This window comes from Urocitellus parryii, chromosome 15 (assembly GCF_045843805.1).
Source record: "Urocitellus parryii isolate mUroPar1 chromosome 15, mUroPar1.hap1, whole genome shotgun sequence".
NCBI lineage: Eukaryota > Metazoa > Chordata > Mammalia > Rodentia > Sciuridae > Urocitellus > Urocitellus parryii.
The window spans coordinates 4,249,109-4,269,435 of record NC_135545.1 but is presented as its reverse complement, the minus strand read 5'-3'; the positions used below and the strand labels follow the sequence as shown (position 1 = coordinate 4,269,435).

At 45.8% G+C, this 20,327-nt stretch overlaps 1 protein-coding gene across 1 annotated transcript; it reads left to right on the top strand.

The window, feature by feature from the left end:
• The first annotated feature begins 5,016 nt into the window (after positions 1-5,016).
• LOC144250390 (uncharacterized) lies at positions 5,017-14,462 on the top strand. Its single transcript, XM_077793179.1, has 5 exons — positions 5,017-5,090; positions 7,230-7,317; positions 10,265-10,391; positions 11,057-11,185; positions 12,206-14,462. Exons 2-5 carry the CDS (start codon positions 7,303-7,305, stop codon positions 13,804-13,806), a joined length of 1,872 nt encoding a protein of 623 aa, XP_077649305.1. The 5' UTR covers positions 5,017-5,090; positions 7,230-7,302; the 3' UTR covers positions 13,807-14,462.
• Positions 14,463-20,327: the final 5,865 nt, after the last annotated feature.

The following is a 20,327-nucleotide window of genomic DNA, read 5'->3' as shown; positions in this document are numbered from 1 at the left end:
GAGGGCGGGCCTCAGAGGGCAAAACCACCTAGTGACGGGGGTCGGGAAACATGACGGACAGGGGCGGGGCGATGCAGAAGGCGGGACTCACTGGGTGAAACCAACCCATTGGGCGAGATCGGAAGGCTGACCGGAAGGGGCGTGGCGATGGAGAAGGCGGGACTCATTGGGTGAAACCCACCCAGTAGGCGGGATTACAAGGCTCAGGGACAGGGGCGTGGCGATGGAGAGGGCGGGACGCACTGAGTGAAACCCACCCAGTGGGCGGGATTGGAAGGCTGACCGGCAGGGACAGGAAGTTGTACCGACCCCCCTCGGCGGAGAAACCCTGGGAGTGAACCCAGGGGCGGGAGTTTCCAATGTGCTGAGAATAGAGAACCTTTGCTGGGTACAGAAATGCTAGCAGTTGAATTGGGTGAGGTCAGCTTGCAGGGAAGTGCGGTGGTCCAGGATGTGCTGGACCTGAGCATGAACCCCAAAACGCAGGGTCTTAGTGGGCAAGGGTGTGGGCGAGGCCTGATTATCCTGCTTTCCCGGTTTTGTGTTTTATGACTGTAAAAGGAGGTGAGACTCCCTGGTAAGCTGGGACAACATGGAAATGTGGGAGGTCACTTCGCCCTTGGGGAGGGCCGGTGGGGTTAACATTGGGTGATAGGATCTAGTTCAGTTCCTGCTATTACAATTAATTTTAGCAATTGAATTCAAAAACCCTGGGATTATCCATGAAGTCGATGCGAATCAGAATGTGAAAGGAAAATGTGGCGGGCAGCATGTATAATTTCACCCTGAGGCCCTCAGGATATAAATCCCACCCCCCCACACCTCCACCCACCCCCACCCTGCTCTTGTGACTGATATCACATTGTTCCTGGAACTAAGCCAAGGGTTGGGTACCTGCCTCTGAGGTGAATGGATGAAAGAACTAGATAGTGTGCTCTGATGGAAGTGGATATAGCAGGATGCACAAGCAAAGCTTGGGGATTTTTTTTCTTTTTCTCACAATCAAAGTTTTGCATTGCATGTATATAGCATATACATAACAACATGGTATCCCAGTGCACATATCTGAGGTTTACCAGAGTCACTTGCAGGATATATGCACTGTAAAAATGTCACAAGGATTTAGACTCTTCACTTCTGCCTCCAAATATCCAATGGGTGGCTAAAGGCAGGACTGAGACATGTCATCTCTGCCTCCATTTTACATCTAACTCTTTGGCTCCAAGTCACCTTGGATTCCAAACAACATTTGAACAGATGTAAACATCTTGTGTTGACTCCAGATTACCTCACAGCAAGACCAACTTTCTTTATTCAGGAAGAGGTTCCACCTGGCTAATCCTGAGATAATGATGCACTACATTGAGGTGGGAATTTAAAAATAAAGGGAAATATACTGAGTCTCAAAGGAAGTGCCCATGAACAGTTGTGAAACAGACTGGTCCAGCAGCAGCAAGTAGCACTCTTGGAGGACAACTCCAAACTTTTTCACAAGCAGGACCAGATGAGAACAAACTACAAATGCTGAGTACTGATCCTCAGTTTCTCACAACATTTAGAGTCTACTTCGTGCCATAAAATTTCTACTCTTCAGTCTGGTGTTGTGGCTGAGTGGTAGGACACTTACCTAGCTGGACTAGATCCCACAAGACTGTTGGCGTTTCAAAACAGAGTCTCAGACTCAGATATTTTCAATACAAAATGTAGGGACTTAGGGTTAATTAGGTTTGCTGAAGAAATGATATAGCAAGGGAAGGGAACTTACTCTTGCCCCAGGCATTCGTCTCTCAGGATAACATTTCTACGCTTTCATTTTACAACTGGATCTGTCCATATGGGGGTTTGACTGACCATTGACGCTGAAACCAACCACTGACCCTGACCTTGGAGTGCTGTCCCCCTCGACCTTCATTGCATGGAATTTTCCCCTGAATTTTTTGTTTCCCAATAAAAGCCCACAATCTGGCTTGCTCTCCTCTCTCTCCTGCTGGTCTCTTGTGTAAACCTCCCTAGCACATCAGGTGGCTTGAGGCAGGAGCCGGGAAGGGCCATCTCTTAGCTGGGCAAAAAAAAGGTAAATTAGTTTATATGTCTTTATTTTGATCTCACTAGTTAGCTTCTATGTTTGGAACCTCTAGTATGAAGGTAGCTTGCTGTTTGAGCAACAGCATAGGATGCCTGGTTGCTATGGAGATGTCCTCCATGCTAGAGTCTTATCAGCTTGGACCTTATTCTCAGGCAGGGCAGCTCCTGGGAATGAAGGAACTTCCTTGCTAAGATAGCCACAATATTTCACCAGTTCTGCTGCTCCTGAATCTGCCCAGAATTAGTAAATTTAAACAATGGACTTTCTTGAGAGCCGCACAATGCTCCTAACATTGCAGGTTGCAACTGTACAATGTAACTGAGGAAATAGCTGCATACTGTTGCTAACTCTGTAACTTTCATGAATACAAAGAATAATGCTTGCACAATCTTTAATCTGATTTAGAGACATATATAATAAAGACTGCTGGAGTGATTCCTGCTTCTCCATCAGAGAGCAGCTCCCCACTAGACCCCAGCTGTGTTAGCTTCAAGATCTGCCTGTGTGACTCTTATCTCTTCCAATCTCCCATCGCCCCTCCTTGGAATCTGCTACTTTGGCCATGCTGATCTTGGCAACTCAGTGAAACCCTGTCTCCAAATAAAATACATATGGGGCTGGGGATATGGCCCAGTGGTTGAGTGTCCCTGGGTTCAATCCCGAGTACAAAAATAAATAAATACATAGATAGATAGATAGATAGATAAAAACATCAAAGCATCTACTGTTTGAAAGTACAGCTTGCTGTCATCTTTGCTGTGAAGCAGCTGTTGGTGATGTAAGTTATCACTGGCCTTAGCCCTGCTCGCCCCACGACATGGATGTGTTCCCTAGGAGAGCCTCTGAAGTTAGCACAGGTGCAGGATCACCTTCAAAGTGAACTGAGAATAGAAATGGAAAAGAAGTTAATGCAGGACTTGAGGGACACAGCGAAAAGTGGCACCATCTACACAGACGGTTTTGCATTTCAACTGGTACTTCCTACATATTTCCTGCCTGTCACTCACAAAAGGGGCTCCAGGTTCCAAGTAAGAATCTCCGCAGCCACGCCCCTGCGCGCCCCGCCCCACCCGCCTTCTCCCGGGGCCGCGCCCCCTGTCGCCCTGGCCCCGCCCCGCCCGCCGCGGCCCCGCCCACCGCCTCTGTTTCCCTGCCAGGCTTCTCCAGGAGAGCTCTGCTCCTCCTCCCAGACCCGGAAGCTGATCACGGAGCAGCGGTCACAGTGAGGCACGTGAGTTCCCTGTTCAGTGGCTGCCCCTCCTCCAGAGAGATAACAGTCACACAGGCCTGCAGCAGCGGCGCCAGGCAGGGAACCCGCCAGGTGTCAGGCTTGGCCTCCTGACCGCCCTGCAGCCTCCCCCAGCCCGCGGGCCTCCATCTGCACACCAGGCCCTGCCATCACCTGGCCCTGCCCTCCTCAGTCCTGCCTTCACCTGTCCTGTCCTCACCCAGCCATGTCTCCTGGCCTGACCCTACCCTCGCCCAGCCCTGTCCTCCTCACCTGCCCTGTTCCTCACCCAGCCCTGCTCCTCTACTGGCTCAGCTTTTGCCAGGCCTTGTCCTGCTACCTGGCCCTACCTTCACCTGACCCTGTCTACCTTGGCGTTGTCCTCCTCACCTGCCATGTCCTCCTTGGCCAGGTGTCCCCCCTGCAGGTCTTCCCTCCATTAGTCTCCCTGTTGTCTGCAGGAGGTGACCTGGGCCTGTGTGGTGACTTCCAGGGTGTCATCTGATGCCATCTCCAGGTAGCAACAGCCAGATCTCAATGTCATTACAGAACACTAATTGGGCAGGTGCACAGATTCCACCCCAGGGGAAAATAGGCTCCCCTGGAGGTGGGCATCCCAGACGGTCCCCCTCCCTGCGATGTGTGGCACTAGGCTCTGGACAAAGAGCTGGACCACAAGTGAGAGAAAGGAGACAACAGAGAGAGACCTTACACAGATGGCAAGGGATTGCAGAGGGAGGGCACAAGAGTGAAAGAAGAAGCCATAAAGCAGCAGAGAGAAGCAGATGGAGAAATCTAGAATCGAAAACTCCAGAGAGGTGAAGGACAGCCACACAGGGATATGGACAGAACAAGGGAGAGACTTCAAGCTATCTAGAGAGATGAAAGACATAGAAAGAGACAGAATCCGGGAGGGACCACAGGCAGAGTGTGGGAAAGATGACAGATTATCTGCAGGCATGGCAGAAGGCAGCTGTGGTGCTGGGATAAGAAGACGGGTAACAGGTGACAAGGGGAGCCCAGAGGAGCACCTTAGAGAGGAGGTCTCCGAATGTGGGCATCCAGAGCATGGGATTAGGGGCCTGCAGCAAGCAGGGCAGATGGTGAGTGTGGATGGGGAAGAAAGAGGCGGAAATCTGTGGAGATTGGGGACAAAGACTGGGCAGAAAGACTGACTGGAGGTGAAGGGAGTTACAGAAATGGGGAAGTTCAGATGGAGGGAAGGAATAGAGGGAAGAAGGAGAGAAACCAGGAGAGGAGAGGGAAGCAAAGGGAGCAGGATGCTCTCCCCTGTGGGGGTGGTATGGAGCACAGTAGAGGTGAGGAAAGAAATTGCAAAACTACTGTCCATGAGGCTTGTGTATTTTAAAATTCTAGGATAGCTCCCTTATCCAGCCCGAAGGCAGTGACTGAACTCATTGTGTCCAGGGTCACCCTCCTTCCTTTTCCTGATTTGTGGTGTCATGTAGGGAGTGTAGGAGATAGAAAGGGCAATTAAAGTGTTTTTGCTTTTGTCGGGCTGAATGCAACAGTGACCACTCAGCAGAGAGTTCTTCACCTCTAGTCACGTAAATGTGTGGGGATTTCTCCCCACCAACAAAGGGTGTCTGTGCCACCTGCCAAATCACTGTTCTGTAATGACATTCAGATCTGGCTACTGCTACCTGGAGATAGCATCAGATGACACAGAGCTTTCTCCTACAGCACTGCCCCACATGGTCTGCCAGTCACCTTGAGAAGTTGGGACCCCCTGCTCACCACCTGGAGGGAAACATGGTACTTTTGTTTGCATGCTTGTTACAAATAAAGTGAAACAGGTTACAGAGGTACAGGCAGATGAAAGAGCCATGCTAAAGGTTGACTGAACCCGAGAAGGGTGTTTTGGGAACTCTGAAATACCAGGGAGGAGTCTGGCAGAGAGCTGGTCATTATTGAACAACCACATATGCATTTTAGTGACTAGAGAGGTGGTATTGTTTGGGGAATGTCAGAGCAGTTGAAACAGGATGGGTTTTTCCTGTATCAGACAGTAAAAGGAAGAGATCTTGTCTAAGCTGCCCTCCCATCTCAAGGCTGGTGTCTCACTGCTGCCTGAAGAGAGTGTGTCTTTGCCTCTGGCTGGTGCTGACCCTGAGATCAAGCATTCTGTGCCCCTCTCACAGTCTGAAAATGGTGTGGTGTCCTTCCTGTGTGTATCATCAGTTTTCCACATGCAGAATCCTTTGGTCATTGTCCTCAGAACACTGGCATTGAGTATTTCCAATCACATGAAATAAAGCCTCTTTTGTTTTCCATTCTTCTGTCTCTAAAAGATAAAACACTTTGTTAATCAAATGTAATGTAAATGTAATGTGGACTCCCCTTTTAGACTACATTTGCATGCTGAAAATTTGTTTATATACACTGTCTTCTAGTTCTGGAGTGACATCTTCCAATCAAGCGTTCTCATCCACCCTAAGCTAATGGTTTAATTTTCACAGTCTTTTGTGGCATCACCGTTTCTGTATTCCTTTTTAAATGTCTTGTCCTCATATCTCTTCATGTCAGTACCACATTGCCCAGTTGATGACTCCCTCTTCTTTTTTCTTAGCTCTGCAGACATCTTCCTTATCTTAAAACTCTGCTTGCATTCATTGGGATTCCTCCAAGGATCACTTTGGCAACTCCTCTGCTGCCAGGCCCCACACTGTTCTCTGATTGGGGCGCTGCCCCACAGTGGAGCCTTGCACCTCTGCTCAGCTTGTCTCTAGTTCTCTGGGAGACTGCTCCCATGAACCCTAGAATCTTCTGGCCATTGTCTCCTAAACTTCATGCTGGGATGTTTAGGGGACCTTTCCACTTTCATGTTCCTCCCATGACCTGAGCTCCTCAGACGCCTCCCCGGCATAGTCCTCAACATCTCAGGAAGCTCAGCCTCTACTTGGGGGACTTGGCTGGACACCTCCACATATATCAAAATTGTACAATGTATTATGACATTGGCAGGTGTTTTTTTTTTTTATTCTATAGGAGAATGAAAAAAAATCACATGAGTTTTTCAGAGTAGAAAGGAATCTAGAGTACACACAGCTCTTGAGGCTTGGGAGACAAATGGGGAGAGACCTGGCTCCTGATTGCTCTGCTTCCCCAGGGCCTCTGTCCCATTCTCCTGCTGTGTCCTCTGCTTGCTCACCTTCAGCCACAGGGGCCTCCTTCCTTTTCCTGGCCAGAGATTGCTCCAGCCTCAGGGCCTTCACTGGGTCCTGTCCCTCTACCTAGTCCTCTACCTGGCCCCTGGGCTGCAGGTGTCCAAGCCCTCAGGTCTTTGTTATGACATCACCTGCTCCATGGAGACTCCTTGACCCCCAGCTCCTGTCACACTCCAGCCACAACCTGCCCCCACTCTGGTCCATGCAGCTTGCGGTGTCTGTCTCTTTCTGCTCCTTTATTGTCCACACCTGGATCCTGATGAGAACAAGGGTCCAAGAGATGGCCAGAGCCAGGAGGTGGGTGATGGGCTCGACCTGCCCTTCAGGGAGGTGCTCCATGCTGGCTTCCCTGAAGTGTGAGTAGTCATTTTACATCCACTCAGGGGTGAGGCTGGTGCCCAGCCTTAATAATATTTGAGGGTGATTCTCTTCTTTGTACCAGCATTGAGTACCAGCTCCGGAGTGGTACTGGGGTCAGCCTGAGATCTGATGGTAGCTGATGGGTCAGAGGTGTGGTTCACTTTGGTCAGGACTAGGGGGTGCCCTGAAGGGGAGCCCAGTGCTGCCCAGGTCCCCGCTGGTGCAGCCTGTGGACTTCACCAGCAGGGAAATGAGGCCCAGAGGAAGGAGTCAGAGAAGCCTCCTGTGCTCCTCCCTGCAAGAGCTACTAGGCCTGGGTCTTGCTGTGCAGTGGGCAGCCAGTAAACAGTCCGTTTCCTCCTTCCAGGATTGACTTGTGAAGACTCGTGTTACCTGAGGAAACAGCCCTGAAGAGGAGGAGGAAAGAAAAGGAGTCAGGAATGGCTGTCACTGAGGTACAGTGATCTCTCAGGTGGTCCTGAGTCCCCTGTGCAGTGCTGGGCCTGGGAGCTGCTGGCCTCCCGTGACTCTGTGGCCTCCTGCCTGTCAAGTGTGCCTGCACTCCCCTGGGCCTCCCTTACCCCATCCTCTGTGCTTAGATTCCATCCCACTGTGACCTGTGGCAGGGAACCCATGAGGAGGTGCCACTGGGTCTGGTCCTGGGAATCCTCTGTCATTTTTGTTGATCTTTTAAAAAAGTGAGTGTGCTGTTTGGTGGTGTCGCTGTCCTCCACATCAGTTCTCTCACTCTAGTGCTCATTGTTTCCTGCCTTTTGCTTCTGTTGCCTTCAGTTGGCTCTTTCCCCTGGAGGTGTATGCTTAGTTGACCTGGGTTTCTTCCTCCTTGTTGTAAAGTTTCACTACCCTAAGTTCTTTCTTTTGTTTTTATTTTTATTTATTTCACTGCATTCTGTAAGATTTGGTATGTTTATTTTTGTTTTACTTTTGTTTTAGATATTTTCTGCATTCTGTTTTTGTTGTTACCATTGGTTGGTTAAGAATGAGGTGTTTCATTTTCCCTTATTTTGGGGTGTTAATTTTTCCTCTGCAGTTGGCTTCTGTATTTATTCTGTTATTTACAGGAAAAAAAAAACTGGGGTCCTTTCAAGTATCTGAAACTGAATTTTAAGATTTGTGACCCAATCTGTATCAAATGAAAAAATAAATAAAGCTGGGTAGTGGCTTAGTGGTTAAGCATCCTGGTGACAATCCCCCATAACAATAACAACAAAAAAGTCTGGCAGTGTCACTCAGTGGTGAAGCACCCGAGTTCAGACCAGAGTACCCTAAGTAAGTTTTATGATTTTTAAAATGAGGCGCCTGCATTCGTCTGCATCGGATTGGTTCTACCCTAGGCTGTGAATGTGCTGCCAGTAGTGGGGGCGCCTTCCTGTGCCCGCCCCTGCCTGTGCACCTGCAGGGACCTGCCGGGCAGATGCATGGTGTTGCCCTGCACTTGGTCCACGTCTCTCATGTAGGAAACCTGCTGTCGGTTTTCACTGCACAGTCTCTGCCCCTAAGTCTCTGATTGCTCAGGTTCAGCTCTGATTCCAATCACCTCGGCTGGGTTTTGCTCTGTAATTTTGTATTCCTTGATCCAAGGGAAATTTCCTAGGGCGTCTGTGACAGTATGATGTGTTCAGAATGATAGGAATCCTTCTTCCTCTCCTGGGCCATTTTGTATAAGTTAGTGCGTGTAAAGCATTTAGGAAAAGGTGTGTAAAAAAAAAAGTGTCACCACGCAGGTCACTGCTCTGTGGTCCTCCCCTGCTGTTGAGATTTTGCTTTGTCCACCGAGGGTGGACTTATCTTCTCAGGACACAGATTATGCTCTGGCTCACCCAGACCTGAGCATCATCTGGTGTGTGGAATATGTGGTCTCCACTCATAGACGCAGCCTGTGTTTTCTTGCATCTGCATGTTTCTTTTCCTCTCTTTATTTTTTTTTTTTAAACCAGGAATTGAGCCCAGGCCAGTCTACCATTGTAATACATCCCCAGTCTTGATTTGTTTTGTTTTGTTTTGGTTTGGTTTTGGTTTGTTTGTTTTTTTGACAGCGTTTTGCTAAGTTGCTGAGGCTCGTGTTGAATGCGAATCCTCCTGAATCAGCCTCCCGAGTCTTGGATTACAGCTGTGTACACTGTGCCCAGCTACTATGTTTCTTGTGGTGTCTGTAAGGAAGACATCTATACAGATGTAGCGAGTATTTTATCTTAAGGAAAAGTGTAATAAAGCACAACTAGAGAGATTTAACATGCTCAAATATACCAGATCATGTGAGAATATAGGCAAAGCAAGTTCAGTTTCTCCTCGTATATACTCCGCACCCAGAAATCTTCTGTGATCCCAGATGAGAGGGTTTATGTCCACAACCAGGCCAGCAGTTCTTCAGAGGGCACCTTGTCATTTCATCTAATCCTGACACTGTCTGTGTAGATACTCGATGGATGCAAGAGCTGAGGTCTCTGTCCCACAAGAGTACCCGCTTTTCAGATGTCAGTCTTTGGCAAAAGTATGGCCCATGATTCAGAATGACCTGCTGTAAATGGGGCTTCCTTCATCCCCTCCTCACATTCAAAAAGTGGTCAGAGTGCTTTGTAAATCTGTGAAGGACTTGACTTGCATTTGCCTTGTGGTGACGCCTGTTGAGAAGAGACAGGTGAACACGCAGATGGAAGAGGTGCATAGCCAAGGTGTGGGCAAAGGACGTGGAGCTCACATGACTTTGTGTGGTGCGCCACCCTCCAGGACCCTCCACCCATGCGTTGATCTGAACACCCTTTCACCCCGTCCTGTTGAGATTTTATGGAGGCTCCATTATGTAGGCAGGCTTGATTACATCCTGGGTGATGGTGATCAGTTGGGACTTCAGTCCCTCTCCCTTCCCTGGAGGTAGGTGTCAGGACTGTGTTACAACTGCCTCTCCTGCCTGAGGCTTTCTGGGTAAAGCCCCTTCGTGAAGCTCTCTAGGGGGCTTTGGCACCTGTCTTCTCACTAGCACAGAACTCTTTCTTAGCTCTCCAGGGATTCCAGGTGGACATCAGCAGACAGACAGATACCAAATGTGTGTTTACAGCCTCACAGTGCAGCTCTTCTCACTTGAATCAGTTTCATGCTTACACTTCTCCTCCCTTCTCATTTCACTTTAGTTTTCTTCTTTGCAGTAATGGGGTTGAACCTAGGTCCCCTCTGCCATTACATCCCTACTCCTATGTTCTTCATTCTCAGAGAGGATCTTGCTGTGTTTCCCAGTCCCACCTCCAATTTACAATGTTCCCACCTCAGCCTGGGGATAGCTGGGATACAAGCATGTGCCACCATGCCTGGGTTCTGTGGTTCACATTTTGCATGAAGATTGTAACTGTCCCCAATGCCCCATTGTGAAGTCTGTTTTAATTTCAGGGTCCGCTGACATTCAGGGATGTGGCCATAGAATTCTCCCAGGAGGAGTGGAAGTGCCTGGTCCCTGCTCAGAGGGCTTTGTACAGGGACGTGATGCTGGAGACCTACAGGAACCTGGTCTCCCTGGGTGAGCTTGACTTCCCCACCCTGCACCTGCCCCATGCCAGGATCTTCAGTGCATACCTTTGTGTTTCCCCTTTGAGTTTGGGATCCTCTGAGTTGACTGAGTGACTGAAGCCCTGGTGCAGGTTAAAGAAAGCTTCATCGTGCAGCCTCTGCACTTTGTTCCCTTCCTTCAGATGTTCTGTCCCCTTCATGATACTGCAGTGGTGGTTCCAGAGCTGAAGCACAACATAAAGCCCACAGCCGACTCTTAAAACATCCAGTTCTACCCAGATGCGATGGCACATGCCCACAATCCCAGTGGATTGGTTTGCTGAGGTACAAGGATCAGAAATATTGCTGCAAGTTCAAAACCAGCCTCAGCAAAAGTGAGGTACTTAGCAACTCAGTGAGACCCTAAATAATATACAGAATATGGCTAGGGAAGTGGCTCAGTGGTCAAATCTCCCAGATTTCAATCTCTGGTACAACAACAACAATTAAAATACCCATTACCTGTTTTCTGTGCCTGTGCTTTTGTTTCAGTGGTTCTAGGAAGAGAGGTAGATACCTACATGATATAGTGAAATATTTTCTGTATCCCTCTGTAATGTCCTCTTCCTCACGTGCAGATAGGGCTGGGTTGTGGAGAAGCCACAGTGCATCAGCTTCCTTTCTCTTTACAAGCAGGAATGTGTCCTTCAGACCTGAGTGTCCTCTCCTGGTTGGAGCAAGAGAGGGAGCCCTGGACTGTGAATGGCCCAGAGGAAATATCCAGGCCTGCAATTGAGTGGGCATGTGTGGAGGGTGTGAACGCAGGTAAGAGCTCACATGGGCAGAGAGGCAGCTGCCCACTAAGTAGTGTTGGGGCACTTTGGCAATGGGAGGGGTCAGGGCTAAGGTGAAGTCCATTTCCTGGCTTTACATGCAAGGAATTTGGTTTCAAGCTCCTTTTCCTCCTCTCCTCCTTCTCCCTATTCTCCCTCTAAACTTTCTCTATGTATACATGAGGATGATATCCCCTTTGTTATCTTTATATATGAGTGTAACCTGATTTTGTTAAATTCATTCCCTTTTTCTTCCCTTTCCTTCCTTCCTCCCTCCTCTTGTTCTCTTTCTTCTTTTCCCCTGTCTTCTCTGTATCTTTATGATGTCTGGTCACCTCCTCTAACCCCTTTTCTCCCTTATTTTTTCTAGTTTCTACATATGAGAGCAACCTTTGACCCTCAATTTTTGAGTCTGGCTCATTTCACCTAGCCCAATGTTTTCCATTCCACCCACCAGCCAATGCCATGATTTCATTCTTCATTTACCTCTAGGTTTTTAAAAGTCAGTGCTGTAAATTAGTAAAGAATGTCTCATATTTTATACTAAAGATTCATAGTCTCCTTTGTTGAATAGATTTGTCAGCCTTCTCTCATGATCTTGATGAGATGGTCATTTTCCTGTCAATTCACTTCCAATTACTATTAGAAATCCAATAGACTTATTCACTTCAACCACAGCAGTTTATTTCTCACATTTTGGGGCCTGCAAAGTCCATGATCAAGGTCCCTATTTAATTAGTTGATACAGCAGGAGTGTTTTGGTCAGAATTTATTTAAACTAAGTTTTCCTGTTAAAGACATTTTGATTACATGAATTACATGTAAACAAGCTTTCCTTCTGTAAAAGTCCAGTTCCATATATTTTTTCTGAACAATAAAATCATGATCATGTAATCCTCATAACTGTTGTCAACACAAGTATTACTTTGGTATAACCTTATATATTTATGTGTAAGATAATATTTTTGCTTCAGTAATTAGTCATAAACCTGTGGTTTCTTTTGTCTTCTAGACATTACTCCAGAAAGTTTCATCAAGGAATGTTCACCAAATCAGCACAGCTGTACAGGAGAAATAGTCCACACGGTGACATTGAAGACATGTGACGGCCGTGCCATTGAAGGATCATGCTTGGATGAAACCCGCAAGAGTACATGGGACTTATGTTGTTGGAGCAATGTAGGAAGACATCACACAGGATTTTCTATGACTCAAGAGGAAAGTCCCCCTGGTTGCAGAGGTGAACGTGGAGGCAGGGATGCAGGGAAGGTGCTCATCAACAGTTGGCTTGGATTCAGCTTTCAGTCATATCTGCCTGAACCACAGTCCTTTCAAGATGAAGGGAACCTTCATAAATGGATCGATAGTGAGCAGGCTCTCGACAATGGTTCCTTGCTTCCAGCCCACCAAAGAATTCCTTCTAGTGTCAAAGCAAACATTTCTCATAAATATGAACATGATTTTATAGGTTCTTGTTTGTTTATACCAGAACCAAAAACAGACATTCCTCCAGCCGCTCACCAATGTAATGAGTTTGGAAAATCCTTTATTCAAGAGTCACAATGTACTATACATCAGACACTCTGTACAAGAGAGAAGCAATTTATGTGTGATATATGTGGCAAGGTCTTCACTCAAAAATCGAATCTTACAAGTCATCATAGAATTCATACTGGAGAGAAGCCTTTCAAGTGTAACGAGTGTGGGAAGGTCTTCAATCACAGTTCACACCTTGCACAACATCAGAGAATCCACACTGGAGAGAAACCTTTCAGATGTGATGACTGTGGCAAAGTCTTCAGTCAGAAGTCCTACCTGGCAAACCACCAGAGAATTCACTCTGGGGAGAGACCTTACAAGTGTGATACATGTGGCAAGGTCTTCAATCAGATTTCACACCTGGCAAGTCATCGTAGAATCCACACCGGAGAGAAACCTTACAAATGTGATGAATGTGGAAAGGTCTTCCACCAAATTTCACACCTTGCACAACATCGAACCATTCACACAGGAGAGAAACCTTTCAAATGTAATGAGTGTGGCAAGGTCTTCAGTCGCAACTCGTACCTCGTTCAACATCTGATAATCCACACTGGGGAGAAACCGTACAAATGCAATGAGTGTGGCAAGGTCTTCAGTCACATTTCACACCTTGCACAACATCGGAGAATTCATACAGGAGAGAAACCTTACAAATGCAATGAGTGTGGCAGTGTTTTCAGTCACAAATCTTCCCTAGCAAATCATCAAAGAATCCACACAGGAGAGAAACCTTTCAAATGCAATGAGTGTGGCAAGGTCTTCAGCCGCAACTCATACCTAGCAGAACATCTGATAATGCATACTGGGGAGAAGCCTCACAAATGCAATGAATGTGGCAAAGTGTTTGGTCGCAGTTCACATCTTGCATGTCATCGCAGAATCCATACGGGAGAGAAACCTTATAAGTGTAATGACTGTGGCAAAGTATTCAGTCAAAATTCATACCTAGCATGTCATCGCAGAATCCACACTGGGGAGAAACCTTACAAATGTAATGACTGTGGCAAGGTCTTCAGTCTGAATTCATCCCTAGCCCATCACCGCAGGATCCATAGTGTAGAGAAGCCATAGTCGTGTAATCAAAGTGCAGGGGTGGTGCGTCTCACCTACTTTCCGAGAAAGGCAGAAGGGTGGCAAGTGCAAATCCAGTCTGGACATAATGGTGAGACTCTCTAAATATGAAATAAAGGGCTGTGATGTAGCCAAGTGGTAGAATGACCACCTAACACATTTTGAGTCCCTGGGTTCAATCCCTAAACCCCAGAAGAGGAAAATAGTAATGCAACAAATGTGTTGCGGTCTTCAGTAACATTGACATCTCACATATCAAGCATTTATGGTGGAGAGAAACCCAATGAATGTGATGAGGGTTGCAAACCCTATAAGGTTCATCTGGCCTCGCCAATAAAGTGATCCACACCAAGAGGGCTAGGCAAAGTGTTCACTGACATTTCCTATTGTGCACATTGTCAATTTCTCATCCTAGAATAAAACCACAAATGAATTAGACGAAAGTCTCAGTCAGCATTCAAACCGTGCAAGACCACAGAGAATTCCTAGTGGAGAAATTATCTCCCGTGTGTAATGACTATACAGAGTGACGCAGGCCTCATTTAAGGCTTAGTAACTTAGTCTGTGATAGAGAGGAACGTCACACATTCATTGGATGTAAACAGGCCCTATGGTAAAAGCCTCTTATCAGGATTCTTGCTGGAACAGAAACTCACAAATGTACCATGGTTGCAAATCTTTACTATGCACTCAGCCCTCTGTACATGTCAGGTAAGGCACAAAAGCATGACTTTGGCCAAGCCTGTCTTCAGTGCTCATGTGTCAGTGGACATCAGTTGATCCACGCTGGAGAGGAACCATGGAAATGTCTGCAGGTGCCAAGCTCTTCCGGCACAGTTCACAGCTTGCACAACATGTGAGAAGACGTCCTAGAGGTAGAGCTTGAATGCAGCAAGTGTGGCACCCCCGCATTATGAGTTCAAGCAGTGGTCAGAGTCCATACTAAAGAGCAACATCCATCACCATCACAACACAAGACAGACTTCCATGCCTCAAAACCAGGGGGCATCAAAGGGACACCTTTGTGGAAGCTGTGCAAAAGTTATTTTCATGATGGGGCTTAAATACAAGCCTCAAAACGTGGAACAGAGTACATGCCCCAGAGAACAACCAACCATCCAAGTGTAAGGAAAGTGCTATTTCATTGTCAAACTTTTGTGATTTTGTTGTCCTGAGAGGATTTATTCTGGGGAGAAATGAGACAGGCATTGTGACCCTGGATAGTTTCTTCATCAAGGGAGTATCCTTGGGATTCACTAGTTGTACTGGTATAATGCATTATTTCACCAATTCTCACACAATACCCCATGTCAGAGAATTTATAGGAAAAATAAATTAGTCTCTGATTGTCCAAGATTAGCTTCTGGTCTTGCATACTGTGGAAGAATTACAAGTCAGAATATGTTAAAACTCACGGCATGCCAAAGGTACAGGGATTTTTGAAAAGATCCAGTTATCTTCAGGTTGTAAAGTGTCTCATTCTTCAATATTTCTTGGAAAGTACTCTGCTTGTCTTGGGTTCTCTGCCTTCCTTGCAGGCCTCATGGCTGTGTCCAGAAAGGAACCCTTAGGGGCAAAGACCTTCATGAAATGAGGATCATTGCTGTCCTTGCTCCTGGAGGTGGAGAACACTCCTTGTTAAAAGTCAATATTATCTGCATCAAAGAGTATTTCAAAGGGGCTGAGCCGGATGTAGAATTAGGATGTCAGTCATCCTGTCTGTGGTGGTCTGTGCCCCCTTGTCCATATTGTCCATAGTGGAAAGGGGTAAGGAACACTCTACAAACTGCCTGAAGTAGGGCAGCCAAGACTGTAGGGACTGGGCTTTTTATTGGAGAAAAGGAGTGTGTTCTTAGGGCCTGATTATATCCAGGAAGAATGCAGGGAAATGGTGGCCATCCTGGGGCAATATTCATAAAGTAAGTTCTATAATATCTGTATATCATTATTTTTAAAATTAATTCACATTCAGCTACACAAATCTTTGGAATTTGAAGGTAAATTAAGACATTATGTTCTTCCTTTTTTTCTTATCTCATTAGACATCCTTCTTAGATGCTTTTTCTCAGTCTGATTTTTTTTTTCTGAGAATAATGCAGCTTACTTGCCCCAGCACCTGCAGGAGAGGCCCTGCCGGGTGTCCCAGAGTTGAGAGCTAATTCTCATTCAGATGCACTGAACCACAAATGGCATTTCCCCTAGGAGAACCCCATGCAACCAGCAGAGAACCTCCTTGAATAGATAAGGGCAGTACACCCCAAAAAGGGATTTATAGAGGAGTATCCCACTGACACCAACCACTTCCCAGTGTGGCCTGATAAAACCCCACCCACCTGAGACCCTCACATGGGCCATACAGCCATGTCATCCTGACTATAGTACCTCCACCTTACACCACTGCACCCTGCATGCTCCAGAGTACATAAGGTGGAACCCATATTGGATCTGAGAGGGCTGGTCACAGAGATTTTCTTCAGGAGGATTCACAAAACTCTGGAAAACTTCCTCCCCAGGGAATCCTGGAGTATTGAGGAGGCTCTTACTTATCCCTAATGGGGGTAACTGACCAAATCAGACAATTCAGGACTGTCTACTCTGACCCACCAAAAAGCTAGTAAGTACCTCAACACATGAAAGATGAGAGGAGCCTCCTAGAATTGTATCTGAGGTGAGCTGGTCTGATCACTACCTCCACACCAGGGAAAAAGAGAGGCAAAGACAAGGAGTACTCGGCATCTTTAAAGCATTCCAAACCCTGATAGAATCCAAATCAGGAAGATCCAAGAACACTCCCCACTTTGGCATGGAATATCATAAATACTTCTAATGTCAATTTTTATCTTACTGGTATTGCTTTTCATATTGAATGGACATGTCCTGTTTATTTGGCATCGCAGCCTTCACCTCAATTGATTGTATTTCCTGTTTTAAAGCATTAACTAGAAACATTTTATCTTTGCTTTCCTAATGTATATTTATACTTGCTCCTCTTAATTTCATGTTTACTTCTTGTATTACCTACTCCTGCCTCAAATAACCTCACATTGATTCACCTTTTTTTACCTTAGTTTGTGTTATTGTATCTTCTTCTTTTCCATTTTTTTTCTCTTCTCCCCTTTGTAGCCCCTATAGAATATAATAGCAATTTTACTATCTTTAAGAACTACTTTCTCAACCTACTGAAGAACACTAATATGGACTGGAAAAAAATGTTTGTCAGTGCCTCTCCAACAGAAGAGATTAATATCCATAGTGTATTAAAAACTCAAAAAGCTTCACACCAAAAAGACAAAGAATGAATAACCCAAACAATAAATGTGCACAAGAACCAAATAGACATTTCTCAAAAGAAGAAACAAGAAAATGTAAAAACTACATTGAAGACTTATCCTCACTCCAGTTAGGATGGCAATCAATAAGATTGCAATTAATGATAAATGCAGACAAAGGTGTTAGAAAAAGGTACATGTGTATTTTTCAGGGGACTACAAGTTAGAATGACCACTTTGGAAATCAGTTTTGAAGATTCCTTGGAAGACTACGAAGGGAACAATAATATGACCCACCAATTCCACTCCTCAGTGACTATACAAAAGAACTAAAATCAGCACACCATAATGATTCTTTCCTATCGATCCTTATAGAAATGCAATTCACAATAGCCAAGTTATGGAACCAGATCGAGTGCCCATCAAAAGATGAATGGATAAAGAAAATGTGAATATGTATTGTGTATACATTTACTTTATATATATATATATATATATACACAAATACAATATATATAGAAAATATTGTATATACACCAATGTGCACACACAATGGAGTTTTACTCAGCCATAAAGAAGAATGAAGTTATAGAATTTGTTTGCAAATGCACAGAACTGGAAAACATCAGGCTAAGTGAAATAAGCCAGACTGGAATTTTTTCTCCCCTATGTAGAAGCTAGAGTAATATAAGGGCAAAAAGGGAGGTTTCCATGAAAAGAGAATGGAGAACTTTAGAGTGGAGGAAGGGCACTGGGTGGGGAAGGACAGGAAAAGGGAAGAACTGCTGAATATAATTGAGCAGATTATGCTCTGTGCACATATGAGCAAACCACAGTGAATTTCACCTTTATATATAAAGCACCAAAAAATAGATAGGATAAATACCATTCGAGTAGATAAAGCAACATAGGGAAAAGGAAGGTAGGAAAAGAAGGTGTACTGGGGATATTCCATGCAGTTATGATGGTGTCAAAATGAACCACTATTTTGTGTGACTATAATGCATCCACAAAAACATTTTTAAACAGAAATTGATTTTTCCCACATATTTTGCCCCTCAGAAAAACACTGGATTACTCATCAGGCTCATTCTGTTTATCCAGATGGTGCTTTCAGTGCAGAGGCCTCTGTGACCGGGACCTGTGCTGCAGGGAGGCGGCCAGCTCCTGAGATACGGGTCTGTGACTGTGACCTCACCTGCCCTGGGACCTGCAATTTTCACTGTGCCTGTAGCAGCCAGCTAGGGAAGCTGAGGACAATGCGGAAAACTTCCTCCCCAGGGAATCCTGGAGTATTGAGGAGGCTCTTACTTATCCCTGATCCCTGGGGGCAGATAGGAGGTCACTTGGAGATGGCAGGGAATCCCAAAGTCTGTCATGGGAGCGACTGGCAGTAAGCTATACCTGTCCCGTTGCATTCCTCACTTCCGTGTGACGTTTTCTACTCCAAATATAGTTAAGTTTTATTCATTGCTTCACTGAGTGGCACCATCATTTAGACGATTACTAGGTGCATAGCATTTGACAAAATTTTAAAACACACAGAGCAAGAGAAGAACATGATGCTGATAGATCACCTTGGAAGTCATTGTACTCATCTGCCTAATGCAAGTCAGTTAACTTCCCTCATTTGCACAATTTATTGCCAACTAATACCAAAATTTTGTGGATAAATATACCCATACTGATGTCATCAGTGACTGAAGGGAGAAACACAACAATATTTGTTAAACAACACAGAATGCTCCTTCACCAAGACAGCAGCAGGATCAGATGCTTCAACAGGCCAGACCTACCATTTCTTTAAGAATCAGATCTGCCAGGGGCCACTAACATCATCTCAGCAGCCTTAAGGGGTGACCACAGAAAAGAAGCCCTTCCTATTTTTTGTAATCCCCCCAACCCTGCAAGGACAATTCTTATAGTGAATCATCTTCATAAATGCTGGGAGGCTTACCATTCAGGTCAAGACCTGTGGCAGAAATGTAGAAGGTTTGGGGCAGTGACACTGCATGGGTGTGATATAGAAGTGGTAAGCAAGAGATCCCAGAGAACAGGGGGACACAGGGACAAGATGGGGGTGAAGATCATGGGATGCTAAGGAAATACGGAGGGGGGAAACAGAGCAGGTAGAAGGGGAAACAGCCAAAGCTCATCGAATGTCCAGAAAGAGGTATGGGTGGGGCATACAGGGGGCAAAGAGCTAAGGAACGTTAGGGATATGGTGCCTGCCAGTTAATAGAGACATGGGGTGTATGATTACAAAGGAATGAAGGGGCTCCTGGGGATGAACAGAGAGCAATGATAAAGTTGAAGGTCACTGGCTGGAAAAATTCATAGATATTATTTAATGTCTTTAAGGCATTAATATCTACAGGTAGTGGGAGGCTTGTTAATAGGCATGGAGAATGATGTCCTGGATAAAGTAGTTGTTCAAATGGGCCTAGAGGGTGAGTCTGGGGAGAGAGAATGCATCTCAAGGGTGGGAAATTAGGCACAGGGCAATGAAGAAGCTGGGGAAAGAAGTAGGTAGAGAGAGGAACAGAGGCCAGGACAACCAAGAAGAACAGTAGAAACATCAGGAAAAAAAGGTTAAAACCTGTGACTTACGACTTCAGGATCAGTGAAGAGGTACAGTTTTGGCAACCATGTGGTGTACTTACACTATAAAGCACATGAAAAGACACCAAAGAAACCAGGGTAATTCCTTGATTTAGGACCAGGCACATGGGAAAGAAATAACGTGGAGAGGTGTGCACCCAGGAGAGAGATGTGAGGACAATGGGACCGGTTAAGATTCACGTTCTCTTTTCTGTGACAGTTAAACCTGTTGTCTGAGTTTCCTCATATGTAACAAAAATGTGTTTGTTTGCTGTCATCTAAAAACTAAATTTTATATTGTGAAGTAAGGTAGAGCCATTTTCAAGTCACAAAATCATGTGGTTAAATGTTGACATGTTGAGCCCCCCATCAAACCCCCTTTGTTCTCAGTCTTCCAATTATAATGCCTATAGTGTCGTAGGTGACCCATTGTTAACTATAGTCCTTCCCCATCCACTCGCCAATTTAAAATTAGCCAATCCTGTACATTGTAACCTGAGCTCCTCCCATCCAAGCTAGGGGCAGTGCTGCATCTGGGATAAAAACGTGGGCACACTTCCTACCCAGTGCGCTAGCTTGCCAGATTTGGGCGGGAGTAGCACACCCTTCTGTAGAAGTAACATTTGCCTTGCCACTTAACTTTTGAGCAGA